The sequence below is a fragment of the Drosophila suzukii genome, chromosome 2R (genome assembly GCF_043229965.1).
Source record: "Drosophila suzukii chromosome 2R, CBGP_Dsuzu_IsoJpt1.0, whole genome shotgun sequence".
In the NCBI taxonomy this organism is placed as follows: Eukaryota; Metazoa; Arthropoda; class Insecta; order Diptera; family Drosophilidae; genus Drosophila; species Drosophila suzukii.
Window position 1 is genome coordinate 339,526 of NC_092081.1, and position 27,088 is coordinate 366,613.

The following is a 27,088-nucleotide window of genomic DNA, read 5'->3' on the forward strand; positions in this document are numbered from 1 at the left end:
TGGGGTTCACGTTCATACACCCAGAAAAAAAGAACGAATTGAATGTAAAACATTTTTCAATATTTGACAACAATCCGTTCGCTATGTTCCGTTCATTTAAAACGAACTCCACGTAGTCAAATCATGAAAATGTATGTGAAATTAGGAACGCGTCTCTTAAATATAATAATATATAATATATAATGGGGAGAACACCGTTCTTAAATTATCAACACCGTTATTGGAAACATGTATGTAGGTCTGGTGGCTTTGCAAACTCCTGCCAATTAATCCCAACGCGTTATATATTAAATGGCGTTAGTCAGGCCACGGACCACGCCACGTGTCCTAATCCCGTTCACGGCCTGGCCCCATAACTTTGGCGCTTTGTTCAGCTGCAGAGTACCAGGTATACCAGGCCACTGGACACCCCGTCAGCACCAACTGAAACGTGTGGGGGCTGGGCTTGAACCGGGACTGAACTATTTAATAAACAGAACCTCGCGCTATGACAATTGGAAAAAGATCTGAAGCTCGATGAGCGCCACGTGCGAAGTGGAATAATGCGAGACAAGGCCTTTGCTGAAACTTGAAAAACTTTTAAGCCAAAATGAGCTTCTTGTCCCGGCACGGGGATTTATTTATGGTGAAGTGCGCTGTTAGTGGCAAACATGCCACAGATTCACCTTAGCTATTGTGGGGTCGGGCAAAGAATAGGCAGCAAGATAAGGGGGTCGGCAACTGAAAAGTTGTATAGCCAAATGAAGATTGGCATAGGGAGATATGTACGTGATGGAAATGAAAAACCGAACATTATATCGAGCTCCTGCGGCGTGCGTGGATTTGAGCCCGTTGGGCTATTAATTTTACAAAAATCTTATAATTTAATGATCTGTGACATGGATACTATTTAAAATAATAGTTGCGTCCTTTTAAAATTTTTGGTTCTTACAAAACTAAATTAAGTTCAAAGCCAGCCAGATGATAAAGTTAATTTTGTTATCAAGCTACAAAGAGTTAAGCCCCGCAGAAATACAAATCGCTGATAAACAACTTACTGACTAAGACGAAGATCAACAGGACAACATGTGCGCAAATCGAAATAATTAAGTAAAATCAAAGGTGCGAAAGAACGAAAGAAGTTTGCAAGCTGGGCGAAAGGCACGGTGAGCGGTAAAATTACATTTTATGAGCGTCGGGAGGCCACGCTCGGAGACTCTTAGAGACTATTGCAACGTAGCGGAAACGGAAACGTAGCGATAAAGTTCTGTTAGTCTGTCAGCTGCCGACTGAGAACTGGAGGAGGTGGGCTGCAGGACAAATACAAGCCCCTCCAGTCAGAAGCAGCGTGTAAATGTCGGGCGCCACCTTGGGAATACCAAGGAATCTGAAATCAGGCTCAACCGATGGGTAATGCACTGAGCCAGGTGCCCTGGGTTTATAAAGAACAATTCTGTTTGGCAGTCCCAGACTTATGAAGCTTTGAGGAGACTGCGACCTGGCTGAAAACTGGGTGCGGTAATTTGCCTTGATTTCATTTCGTTGCGGCGAGCGATAGCTAGTAGCTCCAAGGTACTGCTGTGCAAAATAATAAGAAATAAATGGCTGGAAAGCAAAAAAGGGTAAAAATCTTAACACATTTTTCACGGTCGCTGTGAGCGCTGCAAGCTCCTCTCAACTTTTTACAGCACACACTTACCCTCAGATCTTGCACTCATGTGATGGGCTCCTTTGCTGGTCGCTTGTCTCTTCTGTTCGTTGTTGATTTTTCAGCCTTAAAACGAATTTGTACAATTATTTTCGTAACACAATTTTTGGGTAGCTCAATAGACTTATATTCCCTACTCCTAGCCAAAAGTATCTTGTTTCCACTTGACTCGCAAGAATTAATGACCCGGACAAAAGATTGGTAATTTAAAGTCCTTTAAAAAGATCTACAACAAAATTTGCTTACCATAGCTGTTCTACATTTAGCTAATTTTACCCGTTACTAGTAGAGTAAAAGGGTATACTAGAATCCTCGAAAAGTATGTAAACCCATAAAGTGTATATATATATATATATATTCTTGATCAGGATCACTAGCCAGGTCGATCTACCCATGTCCGTATGAACGCTGTGATCTCGGAAACTGTAAATCTTCAATACTGGGATAAGGCATGCAGGTTCAAGAGATTCCTGCGCAGCGCAAGTTGGTTTCGTCAGTGTTCCACGCCCACAAGCCGGCCAAAACGTTGGCTCCTACAGCTTAAATGCTAGAATAAAAATTTAAGGTAAACTAAATTGTTTTTATCAATACCTATCTATTAACCCAAAGAAAGTTTGCCACACCCCCACAAACCGCCCACAAATTTCAAAGTATTGTAAGTATGAAAGCGGATATCTCGGAAACTATCAAAGATGGAGAATTGGGATTTCAAATTTAGATTCCGTAGCTTTGTACGCAGCGCAAGTTTGTTACACGAATATTTTCATAATTCCTTAGCTTAACATCTGCAGTCTGATATCCGATAACCATTTTCTATGTATCCCATTTTGGCTAAATACACTTATTGTCGTTTGATTTATTGCCAGTCTCTTTCCCACACACTATTTGCAAGTGCTTCCTTTTTTGGACGGATTTGTTCCTCATTCCTCAGTATACTAAATGTTAGAGTGATTTGTTTAAACTAAAGTCTAGCTCGGGTGCGGTTCCATATATTTATACCCGTTACTCGTAGAGTAAAAGGGTATACTAGATTCGTCGGAAAGTATGTAACAGGCAGAAGGAAGCGTTTCCGAAACCATAAAGTATATATATTCTTGATCATGATCACTAGCCGAGTCGATATAGCCATGTCCGTCTGTCTGTCCGGATGAACGCTGAGATCTCGGAAACTATAAGAGCTAGGCTATTGAGATTTGGCGTGCAGATTCCTGAGCTTCTTACGCAGCGCAAGTTTGTTTCAGCAGAGTGCCACGCCCACTCTAACGCCCACAAACCGCCCAAAACTGTGGCTCCTACAGTTTTGATGCTAGAATAAAAATTTTAACAAAAATCTATTGTTCTCATCAATACCTTTCGATTGACGCCCACTTTAACGCCCACAAACCGCACAAACCTGTGACGCCCACAATTCTCATGCTGTATAAAAAATTTTTGCTGAAATGTATTGGTCTCGTCAATACCTACCGATTGATCCAAAAAAAAATTTGCCACGCCCACTCTAACGCCCATAACGCTTAAGTCTGTCTACCGCTTGTAGGTGGCGCATTTTAATCTCGCTTTGCTGCTTGCATATCTCCATTTAGCTGAGTAACTGCTATCTGATAGTCGATGTACTCGACTATAGCGTTCTTCCTTGTTTCGTTTTGATTTGATTGGTTGTCTCTACCGCTGTCATGTTCAATCAGTGTCGAACCTGAAACTGAAGCTGAATTGGATTCAGAGCAAGCTTTGAATGCTTATGTGTGGCGTTCCCTTTGTGTTTGTCAGCCACTTGTCATGTCAGATGGCATTATTGTCGACCCAGACAATGGCAGTCCGGCCGTCCAATCTTTCCTGGCAGCTCTCCTCAGTTAACTTACCGGCTGGTCTCGTCCTCCCGAAGGGTAAGGCACTCTTTGGGTTTTATTTACATTTTAATTTCAGTTGGTTGCGGCATTACCCATCCACCTAACCCCCTGCCAATCGTAATTTACCGTTACAAATCAATGGCCATCTTATGACCGTGAGGAGTCCGATATGAAACATGTATGCTCAATTTATGTCAATTGGGTTTTATTTCATGTTCAGTGCCTCCAAAACGAACGGAGGAAATCAAAAATTCGGCCAGAAGAGCCAATTCCGTGAACAACCAGTCAGCGACATATTTTTATGGACTGGCCTAGGTATTTACGATTTTTTCCACATTGAGCGGAAATCGTTTAGCTATTTGCTGTATGTAGACTTGTTTCATCGGTGTGTGTAAGTGATGTGGCAAAACTTGTCGGAGACACAAGGACACGACTTGTAGAGGAATAGTTGGGTGTGAGTGTGTGGAGGAGTGGTGGAAGGATCAAATTCTGTAAGCTAACTTTTTGACAGTGTCGGCTTTAAGTTGTCAGCGCATTCTTCGGCTTTGCTGCTGCCGTTGGACAACCGGCCTATTAAAATATTGCCTGTTTGCCTTCTTTCCTCGTGTCGCGTCATTGAGAATTTATTTGTGTTGTCACACACGTCTAAAAGGAGCTTAGCCCCACAACGCAAAACATGAAAGCTGTCAAAATGCATGCCAAGTATTTGCAAAGATTTCTGATTCTGATAGTAAGTGAAACAAGCAAAGAGGAAGCTTAGGCAAAAATAAAAATTGTTTTTCCCTGGCCAGGCCTTTTTGGAAGGCCATTTTTAATGTCGCTCTTAATTATTTCAAATCTTTAATATCAATCAGGTGGGATATGCACACCATTAGGCATACGACCATTGATGGGATGTACCAGATTGCCAAATTGCCTTAAGCCAAGGCACTGAAAGCATGCTTTACTGCAAAGACGCCGTCTCCAATGGTATTACGTACCCATACCCCTCGCCTCATGTGGCTGCACATTATTACTAGCATAATTACAGGCGCATTAGCATGCGTGGTTTTAGGTACTCGGCAATTTGCCTGCCAGGACGCCTGATTATGACAGGGCTTAAATGCACGCAACTTGCCATAATGCACGTCCTATAGCGCTTCTTAAAGTTGCGCTATTTTCTTAAAGGACAGCCTGTTTAATTTAAATGGTTCCATGGTATTCTTTACCATCGCCCTCCATTAACATAGCATTAATTAATTTTTTATTTCGTTTTGCAGGTTATACTTGATGTTTATGCAGCATCGTCCGACATTAGGCACTAATCGAATTTAGGGAGCCGAAGGCCTTCACCTCCCGTGAGCAGAAAGGAGACGAAAGCAATTTTAAGATTAGTCCAAGGCTGAAGCAAAAACAACCGCCCACTCCGAGCAAGCTCTTCAGGACTTCACAATGCGTCTACCGCGCTCACCCCCAGCGCTGTGGCTATGGCCCTTGCTAGCCTTGGCTAACTCCGGCATTCTTGCGTATCCGAATAGCGAGCCGCAGCAGCCGCTGGCCACCTATGTCACCACCCCGACGACATCGAGCCAAAGGAGCCAGTCTGCTAACCAGCACTTGCGACCGGCATTCGTCTATGACTCACCTCCCCCGGAAGGGGAGGTGGGCTCGAATTCTATGCGTCCCCTGGCCACAACAACATCCGATGTCCCGAACGAGGAGATTGGGCCGTCAAAGAAAGTCATCGGTTCCAGGTGAGTACTCCCACTGGATTTGTGCGGATACTGACTTACTAAAATTAATTAAAGAATTAAAGAACTTGCACAGAAAACAATGTACATCGAAAGCTTTTAGTATATACTTTGGACTCATAATGGATTTGGAAAATCACATAGTTTTGTGTCCTTATTGATGTGCTAAACGGCATATTTTTTGATAAGCAAACAATAAGGTTTTTGAAACTCAATTCACTTTCACCTATGGTAAAAGTCACATCTTACCATATTAGGAATTAAAAGAAGTTTTTTGCAGATCCAAAGAGCTCTGAAAAATGAAAATTATAAATCAAAATCTTAAATATTTTCACGCTGAGCTATGAGTTGATTATGTTGTTATACCCGTTACTCATAGAGTTAAAAGGTATGCTAGATTCGTCCGATAGTATGTAACAAGTATAAGGAAGCGTTTCCGACCCCAATAAGTACATATATTATTGATCAGGATCACTAGCTGAGTCAATATAGCCATGTCCGTCCTTCCGTATGAACGCTGTGATCTCGGAAATTATAAAAACTGCAATACTGGGATTAGGCATGCAGATTCCTGAGATTCCTGTGCAGCGCAAGTTTGTTTCGTCAGTGTGCCACGGACACTCTAACGCCCACAAGCCGCCCAAACCAGTGGCGCCCAAGTCTTAGTATTATTTAATAACTATTGACTGAACAAAAAAAAAAGTTTGTCACGCTATACTTTGTCTGCCATCTATTTGCTGCTTGCATATCTCCATCTCCCTTTGGTCCCTTTAGCTGGGTAACCGGTATCTGCTAGTCGAGGTACTCGCCTAAAGCGTTCTTCCTTGTTTAAATTAATTTGATCTGCGGCCGTAAAGCGAAGCGAAGGTGGTCTGTAACCGAGGGCCAGAAAAGAAGAGCAAGAACAACATCAACATTTTAGGGTGATATGCTTTGCCTTTTTGCCCCCCCAACCATTTTGACCATTCCACTGGTCAGGATACAACTATTTCGAAAAGGGTTCGGCACAGTTTCATATTAGTTCCACGCATAAACAAAGTCACAGCCAGCGGCGGTTTGCGTCAACTCATCATCATACTTTTCTTTTGCCCACTGTTGGTAATGTCTGCAAGTTGGTGCCCGTGATGATAGCGATGATAGCGATGATAACGGCAATGATTCGCAGCTTCAGGCTGGCACCTAGGAACAGTAGCCAAACGTATCTGCAACACTTATTGAATTTTTAAACCCGTTACTCGTAGAGTAAAAGGGTATACTAGATTCGTCGGAGAGTATGTTACAGGCAGAAGGAAGCGTTTCCGACCACATAAAGTATGTACATTCTTGATCAGGATCACATGCCGAGTCGATCTAGCCATGGCCGTCTGTCCGTCTGTCTGACTGTCCGTCTGTCTGACTGTCCGTCTGTCTGTCCGTCCGGATAAACGCTGAGATCTCGGAAACTATAAGAGCTAGGCTATTGAGATTTGGCATTCAGACTCCTGAGCTTCTTACGCAGCGCAAGTGTTTTTCAGCAGCGTGCCACGCCCACTCTAACGCCCACAAACCGTCCACCACTGAGGCCTCTACAGTTTTAATGCTAGAATAAAAGTTTTAACTGAATTGTATTGTTCTCATCAATACCTATCGATTGACCCAAAAAAGTTTGCCCCGCCCACTTTAATGCCTACAAGCCGCCCACAAACTTTAATAAATCGTAAATATGAAGGAGGATATCTCGGAAACTGTCAAAGATATAGAATTCGGATTTCAGATTTCTATTCCGTAGCCCTGAGCGCAGGGCAAGTTTGATACGCAAATATGCCTCGCCCACTCTAATGCCCACAAACCGCCCAAGCCTGTGGCGCCCAAAAATGTTGCCACGCCCACTTTAACGCCCAAAAACCGCCCAAACCTGAGGCGCCCACAATTTTCGTGCTAAAAAAAATTTCTAACTGAAATGTATTTGTCTCGTCAATACCTATCGATTGACCCAACAAAAAGTTGGCCACGCCGAGATTTGACGCCCATAACGCTTAAATAAGTCTACCGCCTACATAGCCATATATTGTGATCAGGGGTAGGTGACGCATTTCAGCCTCGCTTTGCTGCTTGCATGTTTCCATTTTTCTTTTGTCCCTTTAGCTGAGTAACGGGTATCTGATAGTCTAGGTACTCGACTATAGCGTTCTTCCTTGTTGATTGTGCTGTCCTTCCCTTGGGATTCTAATTTAAATTAATCTGTGCTCCGACAGTTTTTTAAAAATTTAATTGCAAATATGTCAATAAATCGTTTAAAATCAAATTGGCGAGAGCCAGTGGAAAATTTCAACAAATTTTACCACACACATTCATCTTTACCCCATGGCAACACATTCCTTACACTTAGTTTTCGCACTATGGGATTACAACGACTGCGCCGATGTTTTTGACGAGGCACCTCTGCCAGCAAAAGGGTTATAATTCTATCGCCTATTGGCAAGAAGTCACTTTTTAGTAACTTCTGCAAGATAGAAACACTATAGAACACATGTAACAATAACAAAATATATAGAAGTCACTTCTGGACGATAGAACACAATTTACAACAGCACCAAGAGAGGAAAATAACTTCGGCAAGCCGAAGCTTGTATACCCTTGCAGTTATATTTACTAAATTTAAAAATACAAAAAATTATATTACCAATAGTATATATGTCAGAAAACACCGAAGCTACAATTTATATCATATTATTTTCCCACCAATTTTCCGATCGTTCCTATGGCAGCTCTATGTTATAGTCGTCCGATTTTGATAAAATTAAATTCAAAATTCAGAACTAATTAAAAAATGTTATTTCCAAGCGTAGAAGATATAATTTTTTAAAATTTTTTTTTCTGATTATTCCTATGGGAGCTATAAGATATAGTTGTCCGATCCGGCTGGTTCCGACTTGTATACTACCTGCAAAATATATAAGACTTTTGAGAAAGTTGCAGCCCGATAGCATTAAAACTGAGAAACTAGTTTGCGTAGAATCGGACGGACAGACGGACATGGCTAGATTGACTCGTAAAGTCATACTGATAAAGAATATATATACTTTATGGGGTCGGAAACGTCTCCTTCACTGCGTTGCAAACTTCTGACAGAAATCAATATACCCTCTGCAAGGGTATAAAAAGGTCGGGATCGCAACAGCAACAAAGTTATTGGGCAACAAGAAAGGAAGTTAACTTTGGCAAGCCGAAGTTTTTATACTTTTGCAGTTATAATTATTATATTTAATTCAAAAATACAAAAAAAAAATTATTTCCAATATTATTAAATAATATGTCAAAAAATACGGAAGCTATAATTTGTTTCATATTTTTTTCCCACCAATTTTCCGATCGTTCTTATGGCAGCTATATGATATAGTCGTCCGATTTTTGATAAAATTAAGCTCGAAACTCAGAACGAATTCGAAGCCTAGGAGGTTATATGTTAAAAAACACCAAAGCTACAATTTGTTTCACATTATTTTCCCTCCACATTTCCGATCGTTCCTATGGCAGCTATATGATATAGTCGTCCGATTTGATAAAAATAAACTCGACATTCAGAATTAAAAAATGTTATTTCCAAGCGTAGAAGGTAATATGTTAAACAAGGAAGAACGCTATAATCGAGTACCTCGACTATCAGATACCCATTACTCAGCTGAGAAGGAGCTGATGAGGACAACACATTTCAGTTAAAATTTTTATTCTAGCATCAAAACTGTAGGATCCACAGTTTTGGGCGGTTTGTGGGCGCTAGAGTGGGCGTGGCACATTGCTGAAACAAACTTGCGCTGCGTAGGAAGCTCAGGAATATGCACGCCAAATCTCAATAGCCTAGCTCTTATAGTTTCCGAGATCTCAGCGTTCATCCGGACGGACAGACAGATGGACAGACTGACATGGCTAGATCGACTCGGTTACTGATCCTGATCAAGAATATATATACTTTATGGGTTCGGAAACGCTTCCTTCTGCCTGTTACATACTTTCCGATGAATTTTGTATACCATTTTACTCTACGAGTAACGGGTATAAAAATGAGTCCAAGTAATGTCCATACTTCCAGTGAAAAACAAATATTACAAACATCTTAGAAACACCTGAAAATATTTGTTGCAAGTAAATTCCGTAAGGGGGATTGCGTTCGTATTAGTAAGTATTAACATGTCTTTGAAAATGGGGATACACAAAACTATACAACTGAAATCTCTAAAGCTAGGGAGAACGCTATAGTCGAGTACCTCGACTATCAGATACCCGTTACTCAGCTAAAGGGACCAAAGAAATGGAGGTATGCAAGCAGTAAAGCGAGATTTAAATGCGCCACCTACCAGCGACCTCAGTATATGGTTATGTGGGCGGTAGACAGATTTAGGCGTTATGGGCGTTAGAGTGGGTGTGGCAAATTTTTTTGGGGTCAATCGATAGGTATTGACGAGTCTAATACATTTCCGTTTAAATTTTGTATCTATTGTAGCATGAAAATTGTGGGCGCTACAGGTTTGGTCGGTTTGTGGGCGTAAGAGTGGGCGTGGCAAACTTTTTTTTGGGTCAATCGACAGGTATTGATGAGACTATTACATTTAAGTTATATTTTTTGTATCTATCGTGTGTTGTAAAATGTGTTCTATCGTGTTTCTATCTTGCAGAAGTTACTAAGAAGTGACTTCTTGACGATATGCGATAGAATTATAACCCTTTTGCTTGCAGAGATGCCTCGTCAAAATCATCGGCGCAGTCGATGCGAATCCATAATGCGAAATGCGTTGCCATGGGTTTTTTTTGTATTCCTTTTTTCTTTTATTACTACTACTAATAAATATACATTTAGAAATCATATGGGCGTAAACTGCAGAAGTTGTGCGGTACGGCCGCAAAGCAATCCTTCGCACAACCGCGGCAGCTCACGGGTCCAGGACTCTCCTCTTTCTCTCAGCTATCCTGAGTTTTAACATTACAGACGCAGACAGAATTTGGCCGTCGCGTCCCACTCCATTTGGTCTCTTAGCATGGTTGGCACTAGCGTGCTGGGGCTAGTGCTGACACCGGTCGCTATTTCTAGGGCGGCCCTGTCCTCTACGAACCGCACGCACTCGAATAGGACGCGGCTTGCGTCCTCCTCGATTCCAGAGCCGCAGGATGGGCATCCGTCACTCGTGTCGTGTCCGTACTTCTTCAGGTACGACCGGAAGGATCCGTGACCACTCAGGATCTGGGTCAGGTAGAAGTCCACCTGCCTGTGCCTCCTTTCCAGCCAAGGGCTCGCTCTCGGTCGAGACGGGATGTCTGCGGCCTCGCAAACTGCCAGCTTGGCCCCGGGGTAGACCTCGCCGACCTTATTAATGGCAGCCTTGTAAAGTGCTGCCGACCTCTCGTCTTCACAGGCGATCAACTTAACGTTGCCCTGGTACCACCCTGCATCTGTGCATTCGGGTGGCGGACCTGGGTTCTCGTCCAGCACTTTTAAGGCCACTGACGCAAGGGCCCGTCTAACCAGACCCTATTGGTTCCTTGGGATCCTTCCGTCTTTATCGCTCTGGTCGATGACTCCAATGACCTTCCGATCCTTTACTACTTCAGCAAAGGATCTCGACCATATGCCGCGGTTTGTTACTCTGGCCTTCTTGGTGGGCGTTAAAGTGGGCGTGGTAAACTTTTTTTTTGGATCAATCGATAGGTATTGACGGGACTAATACATTTCAGTTAAAATTTTTTATCTAGCATGAAAATTGTGGGCGGCACAGGCTTGGGCGGCTTGTGGGCGTTAGAGTGGGCGTGGCATATTCGCGTAACAAACTTGCGCTGCGCTCAAGGCTACGGAATCGAAATCTGAAATCCGAATTCTATATTTTTTTACAGTATTCGCGATATCCTCGTTCATATTTACGATTTTTTGAAGTTTGTGGGCGGTTTGTGGGCGTTAAAGTGGTCGTGGCCAACTTTCAATCGATAGGTATTGATGAGAACAATACATGCAGTTAAAAGTTTTATTCTAGCATTAAAACTGTAGAAGCCTCAGTGGTGGACGGTTTGTGGGCGTTAGAGGTGGCGTCGCACGATGCTAAAACAAACTTGGGCTGCGTAAGAAGCTCAGGAATCTGAATGCCAAATCTCAATAGCCTAGCTCTTATAGTTTCCGAGATCTCAGCGTTCTTCCGGACGGACAGACGGACATGGCTAGATCGACTCGGCTAGTGATCCTGATCAAGAATATATATACTTTCGACGAATCTAGTGTACCCTTTTACTCTACGAGTAACAGCTAGAGTGCTGGTACTTGACGTGCAGATTCTTGGGCTATCTGCGCAGCGCAAGTGTGTTTCAGCAGGGATCTCGGAAACTATAACAGCTAGATTGTTGGTACTTGACGTGCAGATTCTTGGGCTATCTGCGCAGAGCAATTGTGTTTCAGCAGGGATCTCGGAAACTGTAACAGCTAGAGTGTTGGTACTTGGGGTGCAGATTCTTGGGCTATCTGCGCAGAGCAAGTGTGTTTCAGCGAAGATCTCGGAGTCTATAAAAAATCAAACAAAAACACCTCCTAACGAGGTAAAAAGTAGTGGCGAAAGCGCTCTTAACAAAAATTTCTGATATCAACAATTGTGACGAAAAATGATATTATATTCGATAAAATAAATAAACTTTATTAAATTTATGATTTCGGCCCGCAACAGTAAATATTTATTTACCTACACGTAAATTTTCCGCTGTAGCGTGCCGAATACATAAATTTAATATAGTTTATTTATTTTATAGAATATAATACCACGCCACTAACCCGCTAGGGGTGCTATGATCTAGTTGGTGTTATAGGCTAGGTGGCGTTAGGTGGCGCTGAGTAAGGGGTATCTAATAGTCGACGACAACGACTAAAGCGTTTTTTTCCTTTTTTAATAAAAAGTATAGATGCAATTCGTGCAAAAAATTTTTGGTTTCATAAAACCGAACCCAGTTAACTAACTTGAAATTTGGTAATTATACCCGTTACTCGCAGGGTAAAAGTGTGTATCGTATTCGGGGAAAGGTCCAAAAGGGGTAAAAGAAAGATTTTCCGACCCCATAAAGTATATATTTTCTTGATCAGGATCACTAGCAGGGTCGATCTAGCCTTGTCCATCTCTCCGTCTGTCCGAGCTAGAAAGTTGGGAAATTAGATTTAGATTCCTTAGCTTCGTACGCAGCGCAACTTTGTTATACTAATGCAATGGCTCCTACAGTTTTAAAGTTGAAAACAAATTTAACTGAAATATGTTGCTTTCGTCAATACCACAACAACTGCCACACCAACTCTAATGCCCTCAAGCCCGTACGCAGCGATATTTGGTTACGCTCTTTGCCAAAGCGCATTCTAGCGCTTACAAGCCTCCGAAAACGGTAGGTCCTACGGCTGAATAGTATTGCTTTCGAAAACACCTATCGAGTGACTAAAAAAAATGTTGTCACGCCTACAAGCGGCTCAAAACTGTGGCACTTACAGTTTTTATGGTAGAATACAAATTTGAACTAAAATGTATTGGTTTCGTCAATATCTATCGTTTGACCTGTAAAGGTTTGCCACGCCCACTCTAACGCCTGTAACATTTAAGTCTGCCGCCCACATTAACATATATTGAAATTGTGTGTAGGTGGCGCTTTACTAAGCTGCTAATATGTCTATTTCCTTTTGGCTGCCCTTGGCTGAGTAATGGGTATCGAAGCACTTGTCGTTTGCGTTCTTCTTGTTTTTCTTTCTGCCCAAAATCCTTAAAGACCATTTACACTTAACTCTTAAAACTCTTAAACTCTTTTTACCGTACCTAATTATCTTCTACAATCTATCTTCAATCTTTCATTTTTTTAGTGCAAGCCCGGCAGTGTCAGTTGTTCTTGATGGAAATGAACCTCAGTTCACGGATGTCCTCGGTAACAAGATGCCTAAACCGCATCCGTCCTTGCAAGTGGCCAGTCCAATCGTTCTTCTTAACCCAGACCGCTACGAATTCTACACTTTTGACGAGCAAGGCGAGTTGGTCAAGCGGTTGATGACCATGCAGGAGATCCAGAGCATCGTGGCCAATGGAGACGGCGAGGGACCGTCAATCATTCACCCGGCCGCTCTAACTGAGAACAATCCCGACCAAAATGTTCAAGATATTGTAAGCAGCGTGCAAAACGTGCTAAACAAGGAGGTTGCATCCAGCTCAGCAAAGAACAGCTCTGGGGAGCTTCTTCCTCCTATTCTGGATACCCCTGACGTCTTTTCCTCCTGGTCCCTAATACTGCCTGCCATTTTCGGAAATACAGGGGACAATATCTTTCCACAACAGCGACCGCAGCAGATTATTATGACTCCCGAGTCGGAGTTGCTGGAGACGTCCACCAGAGCGCCATTACCACTTACGATAGCCACAAAAAAGCCTATGCCCTCTAAGCGCAAACAGGTCACAAAACGAAAGCCCGCCACCACTATCAGCACCACCCCGGTTACACCTCAGGTAGTGCAGGAGGAGCTAGATCCCATGGACTCCGTGTACACAGGTATCCAGCAATATCAGCAGGTTGCTGCTAATATGCCAGAGTTCGAGCTTCTTCACATGCAGCCCATCTACCAGAAGCAACCGAGCACTACAAGACAGCCAGAAACAACAACGCGGCGAGTATTCTACAACAACCAGGAGATAATACACACGCCCACCTCCTCGAGCAGCGCCCCCTCGACCACCGAGATTTTTTTTACCCATCAACTGGCCAAGAAGCCGGTGAGTGTTCAGCGCAAGCCGACACAGCCTCAACGCGTGAAAAAACCTAACGGTGGTGCCGAAAGTACTTCCCAGGCTACCGGAGGAAAACAGAAGGTCAGGAAGAAGACAACCACCACAACAACAACTACACCAGCCCCACATTCCGAAACAGAGCCCTTCACCCAGGGGGAGCCTGAAACAATAGAAAAAACGACCACAAGCACCCAAGCACCTCCATCGACTACTCAAAAAAAGAAGAAACGGAAACCCACACGAACGCCAGGTACAGGATCATCTGCCGGCAGCTCCAAGCCATCGAAGACAAAGCGCAAACCAACGTCTGCACCACAGGCGCAAATTGCCGGAACTCTGAATTTTTCCAGACCTCATAGACCTCAAAAAAAGACCAAGCCTACTACAACTTCTACCACGACGACCACGACGCCATTACCAGAAGCCATTACAAGTACGACTTTGAAGCCAGTGACCACCCTTCCAGAGGCCCCAACTACAGAGCCGCCAGAAGAGAATCTAGTCACTACCACTCCAGAACCCCCAACCACAATCCCTACAACAACGATAACAGCAGAGGCTCCCACAACCACATCAACAGAGCCGCAGACATTAACATTAGAAGCCATAGTAACAGCAGCCAGTGCTACAACAACAACAGCTGGTTCTGTTAAATCCACAACGATACCACTTGCGTTGCACCATCAAAAATTGCACAACAGGCCCGCTAGCCGTCCATCCAGTCAACACCACAACCAATTCCACGCGAAGCCAGTGCACATCACAACAACAGAGTCGACTAAAGTGGCTGGGGAGGCAGAAGCCGAGAGCTATGGATTGCTTAATGTAATTTCCTCATCGAGCACCACACATAAGCTATACTATCCCCTGCCCAGTTCTGTATCTGACGCCCCTCAAAATATGACTAGTATTCTCGCTAATTCTGCGGGTCCTGATTCGCCTTTGAAGAAGACCCAACTGCCTTCGCTTGCGCAGCTCCAACAACAGTTGCACCCTGGATCACCATCTCCAGCGCCACAGCTCTCACCCGCACAGATACTCTCAATGGACCAAATATTGCAGTCGCTGTCCCAAGACCTTTCCACCACAGATAAGGGGAAAAAAGATTCCACTGAGAGTCCTCTGAGACATGGCAACGCGGGTAGCAAATTGCAGATGGATGCCCTGACCAGTAAGAAGAAGGTAGCAGTCATGCCCTCAGCACAAACAACGACTACTACAACTGGAATTTCAACTACCTCTTCAAAACCCACCACAATTTTGACAAACAACAAGCCCCTTATTTCCCACTACGGTGGCAGCACTTTGGCCACGATGCTCAATGAGGAAGGGGAAGATTTTACCGACTCTAAAGAATCTTCTAAGGTCCATCAGCTAGCAGCGAAGACTACGCTAAGCAGCCTTGATGACGATGACGAGGAGCAAGCCCCCGTTGTGGTGATCACCGCTAGACCACAGTTCTTTACGAGGAAGCCGGAACCACTGCTGCCCATTAAAACCAATCAGATCCAGGAAGAGCCAGAGACCACCGAGTTGCCCAGACAGACACAGTTTCTGGTCACAACGCCAATGTCACCGTTGGAAGAACTGGATGCTATTACGGATAAGCCTTTAGTGGAACCAATCTTTGTTCATATACCGGAGGCTAACGAACCTAACGTACTTAGCGGTAATAACCCACAGTCAGTGGAGGCTGAGGATGGGGCGAATGCATCGGTGGCTACCACTGAACAGACGCTGAGGCTTCCAGTCTCCGAGAGCAGCACAGTGTCCGATTTTGACAGTACTGAAGTTACCCCCATGATCGCTGACCTGGTGCACCAACTCAATTTGGAAATGCTTAGGCCCACGGACCAAATATCCATGGCCAACTTTCAGACGCAGGCGGCCACTGTCGCCTCCACACTAGTGGATGGCAGCAACTCGCTTTTCTCGGATGTCCCTATAAATTTAAGCGAGACTAAGGACGAGCTTGAATTCCTAATGTCTGATGTTATCCAGCAGATAGCTCAGGGGGATCAGAGCATTTCCCCGCTAAGGGAGCAGCCGATATACGATTCACAACGATTGACCAATTTCGCCCAACTGAATACTTCTTTCTTGCTTCAGCCAAAACCAGAAAATACCGCGGAGCCTACAGAGCCTCATGAACCATACAAACAAGAATCAACCTACTCGGAATCTTTCTCTGCAAGTCCGATCCATGAAAAGACGGGCACTCAACGGATTCCAGTTCTATCGCTTTCCCAGATATATGCGCAGCAACAGCAAGATAAAGATGAGGAGCAGAAAGATTTTTTCAACGAACGAGTCGAGGAGCAGCCAACTTCAGAATCCTTTGGGTATGACCCTGATTCCGCCCTGGAGAAGGCGTCCACTACAACACCCACAGTAGATACCACCGAGACTAATATCGTTAAGGCTATCATCACCACCGAGCGACAGCCGGCAGATGAACGCAGCCAGGAATGGACAACTTCCAGAGAAGAGGGTTTCGGCAGCGAGAAGTACACCACGCACTCAAGTGACATCCCTGAAAGCTACGCATACAGGGAAAGTACAGAAGAAATGCCCGAGCTGCTCACAAATGCACAGCAGGCGGAAAAAGAGCCAGAGCTTGTACTTACAACGATGGCAGAGTCAGCGTTGACCACGAAACTGTATGAGGGCGAAAAGACAACATTAGCGACAAATGTTTACCAGGAAGCACAGGAAGATCAATCCTTAACAAAGCAAGAACAGCAGCCGGATGAAGGCCAAGCAGCCGTTGTGGAGGAGAGCGCCTCGAAGGACGCCCAACTACAACCACAATATGAGTCACCGACCAGCGAAGATCCGGAGGAGCCTGAAGTGAGGGTCACAGCAATTCCAGGTGACATGTCCTTGGCTTCTTCGGATTCGGACATGTCGTTGAGCTCCGAACAGGTCACTGAAAAAATCGAAAAGAGCACAGTCACGTCGCTGCAATTGAACGACGAGTCATTTGAGGAAAATTCCGACGAGCTGACTACTGTTATTTTCGAAGAACATGACGCTGAGGGTGAGGAGGCGGTAACAAGTGCTCAAGTATTACAGCCAGATGATGAGGATCCCTACGTGAAGCTAGGGGAAACGACGGCGAGTGTGGTGAGGCCGCTGAAATCCAACACAGAAGAGGTCGGTGAGGATAAAAGCGTGACTAAGCCCAAAGAGAATACCTATAAGGTAACATTGCCTAGCAATGGACAGCAGGGAGGAGATCAGGCGGATAAAGAAGACGAGGAGGATCAAGTAATTTTCCAACTACCTTTCTCTCTGCCCAGCACAACAATAACAACTACTACTACAAAGCCCACTACTTCGACAACTACTTTTACGACTTACAGTGTTTCCCCACCCACAACAAAGCGACTGAACACGCTGAAGCCGGTTTCGTACTACGTTCAGTCCTCGCTACTGGGTGGTTACAATCAAGTGGACTTAGAGCCGCTAAAAGAGCTTCCCTACAATGCCAACAAGATGGACCCAGCCCAACCACAGGCTCTATCCCATAGTCAATTTTCATCTACTTTGACCCAGCAGCGTCCTACCCAGCGACCTCTCTTGCTGACTAAACTTATGGCAAGCTCCACGCAATCGACACGACCACCCGTAATACTAGCTCCTAGTCCTGAATCCTCCCAGGGGCTTGAGGCCTCAACCGTGGTAATGGACGAGGATCTTCAACCTTTTGCCAGACTCTGCAACGAGCTGGCTTTCAGCTACTGGCGTGCCATTACCTCCGAGAAAATCAGCTCAGCCAGAAGTCTGGTCATCTCCCCGTTCGCCCTCACCTCTATGCTTTCAATGGTCTTTCTAGGGGCACGCGGAAGCACGTCCGGGGAGATGAACGAAATCCTAAAGCTGGACGAAATGGTTACCTTCAACCCACACCTGATACTTAAAAATATAACCAACTCAGTGGAACAGGCTACGGACAGAGGTATCGCGACAGCTGCTTTCGTACGTGAGATTTTCAGCGATCGTGCCAACGGGAAAATACTGCCCTTCTTTAAGGAGAAAACCCAGCAGCTGTACGCCGGTCACGTCGAGGAGGTCAACTTCCATGTGGTTAACGACATCGTGCGACGCCGCACTAACCTGTTGGTAAAGCGCCACACGATGGGGAAGGTTCTTGAGTATTTGCGTACCAACAGCGTCTGGGTGAACGGGCCACTAGCCACGGTCTCGGCCAATCTCTTCCAGACAGACTGCTCGCATGGCTCTACAGCGGATCGCGATGGAGAGATGTTCTTCCAAGTGCACCCCATGGTCCGCCAGCGCCGGCTCGTTCCCATTCCGGCCGTGCTGTACCGATCTGGCTTCTTGGCGGGATACGAACATAGTCTGGACGCTACCGTTGTGGCTTTCGGCCGAGTTCAAGACACAGTTAGCACGGTCTACGTGATGCCCGGCCGCCAGAGCTCTATCTCGCCGATGGACAACCTGGACCGGCTGGAGCGCAACCTGGTGGAAAAGGCTTTCGGAAAGTCGCGTGCCTGGAGCCGTCTTCTTACCTCTTTAACGGATCAACCAGAAATGGAGGTACAGCTGCCGCGCTTTTCACACCGCTCGTTTGTTAACTCTTCGTTGGGTCTGCAGAAGATGGGCCTGCGCGGCCTTTTCAAGTCGGACTTGGCCGACCTACGTGGTCTGACTGGCGGAGGAGGCCGCGATATCTTCTTATCCGACATGATCCAGATCAACACGTTCAGCACCTGCGGTGAAGAGAAGATCTCCGAGCATCACCATGTAGAAATGTACCCGGCGCCACCGTTGCGCAAGCGGAACAAGGACGTGGACGCCACTGACGACGCCTTCGACTCGTCGGAGGCAGTCGTTGAATTCGGCTCATTTGCGCAGGATTCGACGCTGGGACGGGGCTTCTACGACGACCTGCTGGACCCCAAGTACTTGGAACTTCCGCTGCCTCTCCGTCCACGGCAGGCTCGCGTCCCAGATGCACCGCGGCTTCGCTTCGACAAGCCCTTCCTGTACTTCGTGCGCCACAACCCAACGGGCATGATCCTGTTCATGGGGCGCTTCAACCCACGCCTGCTGCCGTGAAGCGGAACCAAAACTAGGAACTGTGGGTCGTTTTCTTGTTAATTCTTTGAATATGTCTTAGTGAATTTATATTGTACTTGTAATGCTAATATTATTCTTAACTACCGCTGCATGCTGTGCCTTAATCCCGCATCCGACATTCCCCGATACGAGATTGATGCGCAGCACACTTTTGAATTTGCCAAAGGCATCTGCAATTACTCTCTGCGCGCAAAAAAACGAAATCAATTATCTTAAATGCTTAAATTCAGTTTTTGCAAACGTATCTCGAATTGTCTGGCTTATTTAATTTGCCACATAAAGTACCATTGCGGCATGGTATACGAAAGTTCATTTTACTACAGTCGTTCTCAGAAAATTCCACCGTTTGGCAAACAAATGTTAAACAAATATATAGGCGGTGAATGCGAATGCAATCGAAAATTAAACACAATCGAGGAAATGTAATTTAGAAAAATATACCTTACGAATTCGCAGACTTCAAGTTATGTATGCTATTATGTAAGCTTAAAAAATAAATGGAAACAAGTAAATATAAATACATGCTACAAAAACAAATGCCCGTTCGATTAATTTGTTCAAGGCAGGTAAGGACAACATTCCTAATACATAATGCCGTGCTAGTAAATTTCAGTAAGCAAAAAAACATCGGACTATCTTCGTTAAAAAATTTTTCTGCTAAATACGCTGATTACTAAAGCGCACGAAAACACCGAAATTAAATATGAGCTTTCATATCTGACCATGTTATAATTGAGGTTTGACAGAAATCCCTTTGGGCGAAACTTGGCTTGAACTTGTATAATTATAATTATAACTGCAAGTAACAATAAAATTACAGGCTATGCTGTGAGAAGGTCACGAAGTACATCACGCCTCTTCTGGTTCTCAATTCACTCCACATTCAAAAACATTTTTTATTTATTTAATTAGGTTTTCATTCTTCCTAATGCTATAAGTACAAGAATACTTATAAATTAGTGCGCTAGTCACAATTTAATTTACTTTATTAACATAATACAATTTTCTTAACTATATAGTTATAATACAAGACATTAAAACTAGGACATTTGACATATGAAACATTAAGTTCTTAAAGACTAAGTTTTGTTGTAAATTATATACTTCTTTGAAGATGTGTGTGTAATTTCGTTTTGAATTGCGTGGCAGACTTAATCGTTTTTATTGGATGTGGTAGTTTTTTCCAAGAACGTACAGCACAGATAAAAAAGTGTTTCTCAGCATAGATTACTTTTTGACAAATTAGATTGTTTGTTCTATTGGAAGCGCTGAATTTTAGTTTACTAAAGAGATATTTTGGCTCGTAAGTTGTTATTACATTGTGCAACAGTACAGTGTTTTGTACTCGATCCAGACTTTTAGCGGCATATCAAAAATTTTAAAAGTTGCATCAGAGATTCGATTTGTGCCCCTGCGATTAAGTATATTGTTTGTGCCTAACCGAAGTAGACACTCTGTGTCACACCGCGGAACAAGGGGTAATAAGCACTTGTCGCTGGCACGGGGACGCTTTGATGGCAGGACGATCGCGTCGCGGCAATGGTAACGATGGTTACTGCGATGCCGGACCACAGGCGATGCTGGAGCTGCGCTGAGGGTGAGCTAACGTGGTTAGCTGCTAGTTGAGATAGTGTATTACGAGCCCTATTCCCAGATGTAGGAAGTAGAACCGCGGAGTTAAGAAGTGTGTTGATAACTGATTTATTCTTCATTTGATTCCTGCTTATATACTACTTGGAACACGGAAGCTTAGTGTAATGATTAGTGAAATAAGCTATATTCTAAAGTAGGTCAGGGAATTATTATTATGGTGCAGCTGGCTCAGCTAAAACTGCAATATGTGCCGACTGCATTGGCGCGTCAGTGTGCCGTTGAGTCGGTGAGACGGTGAGTTAGTCTGCAGTGAGTGCTACTGAGCGCCTGGTACTGTTCCCAACTTGGCTACTGATGATTTGTTGGGTGTGGTCATGTTGAGTATCTTTGGGTTCGAACATATATATCTCGCTACATTATTGAAGGCTACAAGGAGTTTGTGCTGGCTAGTAGCATCAGAATTTCCAAAGACTTCGACTGCATAGAATAGTAGTGGTGTCAGCTTAGTTTTCCCAATAAGAATTTTTAAATTTGTTGATAAAGAGGTCTTCGTGTCATTAATTTGTCTAAGTATCCCATACATTTTCCTTTTACCTTATACCTCATATACTTCTTGATCCCTGTTTGTGATAAAAAAACGGGCTTTTTATTCTTCGTCTTTGATTAAATTCATAAATTGCGTTTTGTATGTATTGGTCGAAGTATGTACATGTGAAACACGTAAACACGTGTTCTATGCCGTTTTCCTTCATCTACTCCGCAAACTCGTTAGCTGTGAATTCTGAGGTTTTTCAAAGCAGATACAAAACGTACTGGGTTACAAAAAACTTCAGACTTGCTCGAGCTCAGGGATCTAATAAGATTGTTTACAGCTTGTTTTTTGGAGAGCAAAATGAACTTATTGTGGGCGTCGACAATAACAACCTTCTTCATAGCTTTTGCTACTATATAAAAATCATTTCCATTAGCCTTCTTAAAAATTAAACCTCCTTTAATCTTCACTTGGTCGATTTGCTAGAAGGTACACCATCGCCTTTAGCAACTCGTCTTTTCCTTGAGCATTTTTAATACGCGCTGTAATTTCAAGAGATACAAGCAATACACGGTTGGGAAAACGACTAAGGCAGTCAACGTGTTTTAGTCGCTCGACAGGTGGATGTTCGACTTCAAATTCAAATTCCGAAGATAAGTTTTCCACTAAATGACTGCTCTTGGTACATTCGACTTCTTTAGAGTTTCCTTAAATGAGATGCAATCTGTGTCTTACATGAAAGGCGATCCTAGCAAAAAGTGTCTGAATCTCTTGACGGCAAGATATACGGATTTGCTTCCAAGATGTTACTGTGTTTGCGAGTCTCTGCTTCGGATGTTTTTTACTCCAATATTGGGCAGGGGGCAGTTTCCCATCAGACCACTGAATTAGCACCGCCACAAATCCGTCTATTGATACATTCGTGTGTGTTTCCGATTTAGCCTCTCGTTTAAAAAGTTTTAGGGCAGGCTTTTTTGTCAATGCGTTAACATCTGAAATGCATTCAGCTGAGTCTCAGCAATTCGAAATAAAGATCCTTTCCGAAGAAGATCAGTTAATGGGCGGGTGCACTGTGAATAATCCAGAACAAATTTATATATATTTTTCCATCAACTCCTGGAGCACATAGTTAACATAGCGAAAAAAAACTTCAGGCGAATTTCGTAATCCAAATTGGTTTCTGTTAAATTCGTGCAGTCCTCTTCTACCAACAAGTAAAAAAAAAAATCTCCAAATCCATGACGCTGCACAGGAAAGCAGACCTTAAACACCATCGAATTTAAGTCAACGCATTTACGACTTGAGCCATCCTTGTTATACCCGTTAGTCGTAGAGTAAAAGGTTTATTGTATATAATGGACGTTGATTAAACGACACCAAGCACGTGCTTGTTACGCGCGGGGCCCTTTTATCAATTTTGGCAAAAAATGAGAGTTCGCGGAAAGATACATATAACAAATAGAGATGCGCCACAAATTAAAATGAAAGGCGTAACTAAGAATGAAGCAAATGAGTTTAAATATTAGTTTTTAATACCGGGGTAGAACTTGAAGTGCGAATTAAATGATAAAGGTTATTATAACTATTACATAGAAACGCAAAAGGGCTCGTACAGACAAAAATTTAATATACATCGGGGCAAATTTAGAGGATAATAAATTCGTCAATATGCACTTGATACTCCAAACCGAAGAACAATATTTAATAATTTGGTTTTATAACTTTTGACAGTGGACATTATGTGGCAGTCAAATTTAAGTTTTTTTTCCAGAAGAACACCTAAATCGTTAACTGAATATATATATATATATAATATAATATATATATATATATATGAATATATAAAAAAATAAACGTCGGAGCACACCTATAAAAAGTGATAACGTTGCATTTAAGGCAGTTCAAATTTAAAAGGTTGTAGTCTCACCATCCCTGATAACAATCAATATCTGACTGTAAGTTGAAGCCCGACGCTATATCATTATATGATAAGCAAAGCTTGAAATCATCATCATTAGTGCACGAGAATGTGCTATGATAGAGGAGAGATCGTTAATAAACAAACTAAACAGGAAAAGGCCCAAATGACTACCCAGATGTCACGTAGATCAATTTTGAAACAGCGTTTTTAAATACAACGCCCTAAGTCCTAAAATTCTAATAACTTGAGATCCAAGTTAATATAATAGATTACATGGAAACCCAAGCTGATCTAATTTAAATAAAAGAAGAGAGTGGTTGATAGAGTCAAAGATCTGTGAATATAACGCCAGTCTGCTTTTTTTTCTTAAATCCATTTATTACATGGATGACAATTCAAGAAGGTTGGTGGTGGTCGATCTTCGCTGAACAAATCCATGGTGACACGGTGATATAAGCGAGGAACATAAATGTTGCAAATGAGAAGTGATAATACGTTCAAATGCTTTAGGAATTGCCGACAGTTTAGAAATACCTCTATAATTCTGGGCATCCACCTTCGCACCCTTTTTGTGAAGTGGAATAATAAAAGAGTAATTTTAGATAGTAGGAAAAACTTATGATGAAATAGACAAACTAAAAAGTTTAAGAATCGGTTTACAAGTGGTTGACGCACAAAACTTAAGCACACATCCAGAGAGTCCAACTGGACCGGGAGAATAAGTTGGCGGTGTTGTTGCTAAATTTCCTAAGAGAGAACTTTCTGTAATTACAGGGGCAAAAATACAATTTGCCCTATTTAAGGTATTAGGATAGTTAGAATTTGACCAAGAAGCCGAACTATAAGTAGTTTGGAAAAACTCGAAAAATAAATCAGCGATTTCAGAATCCGTCGATGCCTTTATTGAGTTTAAACGTACCGATGAAGGCAATACCGATGACTCAAGCGTAAGTCATTATAACTGCTTCGGAGCATTTGATAATTCAAATTTTCATCGATTTGTATACATAGAATAACAATGACTGTTGAGGACATTAAAATTCGATCGAGCCACCACATATTTCAAAAAACCAGATGGCTTACCCGATTTTTTATACTTTTTATAAGTGTTTGATTTAAGGTTTTCAAGTCTTTGAAGCAAATTCTTAAACCAAGGCCTGTTCAGCTTTGAAGGAAGCCTATCAGGAACGCATTCATTATATAGAATAGTTCAGTAGCACATTCAATATTCATACAATTGTACATGTCTGTCCAATTATATTGAGAAATCATATCGTTAAGTTTATTATAGTCACTTTTACGAAAGCATCTCATTTTAGTTGGAGAAACTAAAGGAGAGATGGTATCAACGCAGGGGAGGAAAATTGTCAATTCCATTGTTGGATAATATCGGTCTTCAGGTACAACTTGAGCGTCAATTCTAGATACCGTGACTTCAGACGGGTCTGAAACAAACACAAGATCTAATTGCCTGTTTAATGAATTTCGTATAAAGCTTACTTCCTGTTACGATAATTCTAAAAGGCCATCCACAAAATCATGGACGGATAAAGGTATAGCGACAGTAGTGAGTCAGTAGGAGGAAACCAATAAATATCAGGGAGATTAAAGTCACCCAAAACTATCAAAAGGTCTCCGTTAGAAAGAAGAGATAGAACAGATTTTATTGCAGACAGACGGTGCTCATAAATTATTTAATCAGAGCCAGGTGGAATATAACAAATTCAATGTCGTCAGGGATATGAGACTCGATTTTCTCAGATGTTAGACTAGAGGTAACGGCAATCTGCCTATAGGTATTAAAGTTGTTTGACAGAACTTCAGAGTCAGATATCTCTGGTTTCAGCCAAGTTTCCGTAAAAGCCAAAATATCTTTAGTAAATGCAGAGGAGTCAGCATAAAGATTAAGTAGCCAAAAACAAACTTTTTAGTTTTTTGACACAGTGGATGCCCTGTTATTTGTTATCGATTTATTGGAATCAAATTCCTTTATTATCAAAGCATCATTAAGCCAAAAGCTTTCAGAAAGTAGTACATTAGACAAGCGGAACAAATATCCTACGAGCGTAGGAAAATCGAAATTGTTTAACTGCAATATTGTCGGATGGGAATTTTTCAAGTATAAATTCTAAAACATCCTCAGATGTGGTATCTGGGATGAATCATGCCTTTAGGCTGGCTTTTTTGCGTTTAGCGACTCGGTTAGTAATTTTTATACCCGTTACTAGTAGAGTAAAAGGGTATACTAGATTCGTCGGAAAGTATGTAACAGGCAGAAGGAAGCGTTTCCGACCCCATAAAGTATATATATTCTTGATCAGGATCAGAAGCCGAGTCGATCTAGCCATGTCCGTCTGTCTGTCCGGATGAACGCTGAGATCACGGAAACTGTAAGAGCTAAGCTATTGAAATTTGGCGTGCAGATTCCTGAGCTTATTACGCAGCGTAAGTTTGTTTCAGCAGAGTGCCACGCCCACTCTAACGCCCACAAACCGCCCAAAACTGTGGCTCCTACAGTTTTGATGCTAGAATAAAAATTCTAACTGAAATGTATTGTTCTCATCAATACCGGTCGATTGACTCAAAAAAAATTGTTTACGCCCACTTTAACGCCCACAAACCGCTCAAACCTGTGACGCCCACAATTTTCATGCTAGATAAAAAATTTTAACTGAAATGTATTGGTCTCGTCAATTCCTAGCGAAAATTTACCACGCCCACTCTAACGCCCATAACGCTTCAATCTGTCTACCGCCGGTTAGTGGCGCATTTTTATCTCGCTTTGCTGCTTGCATATCTCCATTTTCCTTTAATCACTTTAGCTGAGTAACGGGTATCTGATAGTCGAGGTACTCGACTATAGCGTTCTTACTTGTTTATTATTAAATTGGGCGCAAACGGAATTGAAGCTTTTTAAAAGCTTGCAGCACCCACATGAGACCAGAATTCAGATCAATGAAGTCTTTAACTCTGCCGTAAGTCCAGCACATTCAACGTGCATCATCGATTCGCAGAGCCAGCAGAAAATATAAAAGTCTTTGTTGAAGACGGATGAGTAAAATTTTTTCTTAGAACAGAAAAACAAGAAAGGAAGTTAGCTTCGGCAAGCCGAAGCTTATATACCCTTGCAGCTATAATTATTAAATTTAAAAACACAAAAAATTATATTCCCAATAGTATAAGATAATATGTTAATAAATACCGATGCTATAATTTGTTTCGTATTATTTTCCTACCAATTTTCCGATCGTCCCTATGGCAGCTATATGATATAGTCGTCCGATTTTGATAACATTAAATTCGAAATTCAGAACTAATTAAAAAAGGTTGTTTCCAAGCAATGGAGGTTATATGTTAAAAAACGCCGAAGCTATAATTTGTTTCATATTATTTTTCCACCAATTTTCCGATCGTTCCTATCGCAGCTATATGATAAAGTCGTCCGATTTTGATAAAAATTAATTCGAAATTCAGAACTAATTAAAAATTGTATTTCCAATTTTACGATCGTTGCTTTGGCAGCTATATGAAATAGTCGTCCGATTTTGATAAAATTAAATTCGAAATTCAGAATGAATTAAAAAATGTTATTTCCAAGCGTAGGAGGTTATATGTCAAAAAACACCGAAGTTATAATTTGTTTCATATTATTTTCCCACCGATTTTACGATCGTTCGTATGGCAGCTATATGATATAGTCGTCCGATTTTGATAAAATATAATTCGAAATTCAGAACTAATTAAAAAATGTTATTTCCAAGCGTAGAAGGTTATATGTTAAGGAACACCGAAGCTATAATTTGTTTCATATTATTTTCCCACCAATTTTCCGATCGTTCCTATAGCAGCTATATGATGTAGTCGTCCGATTTTGATAAAATCTAATTCGAAATTCAGAACTAATTACAAATTTTAT

General features: G+C 42.5%; 1 protein-coding gene across 1 annotated transcript in view; it reads left to right on the top strand.

The window, feature by feature from the left end:
- The window catches only part of LOC108005676 (mucin-2), a 57,862-nt gene extending 38,209 nt beyond the window's left edge, over positions 1-19,653 (top strand). The window contains exons 2-3 of the mRNA XM_036812972.3: positions 4,794-5,267; positions 13,108-19,653. Of these exons, the coding sequence (XP_036668867.2) occupies positions 4,966-5,267; positions 13,108-19,105 (6,300 nt within the window). The 5' untranslated portion in view covers positions 4,794-4,965 and the 3' untranslated portion in view covers positions 19,106-19,653. The remainder of the gene's footprint in view (positions 1-4,793; positions 5,268-13,107) is intronic.
- The last annotated feature ends 7,435 nt before the right edge of the window (positions 19,654-27,088 follow it).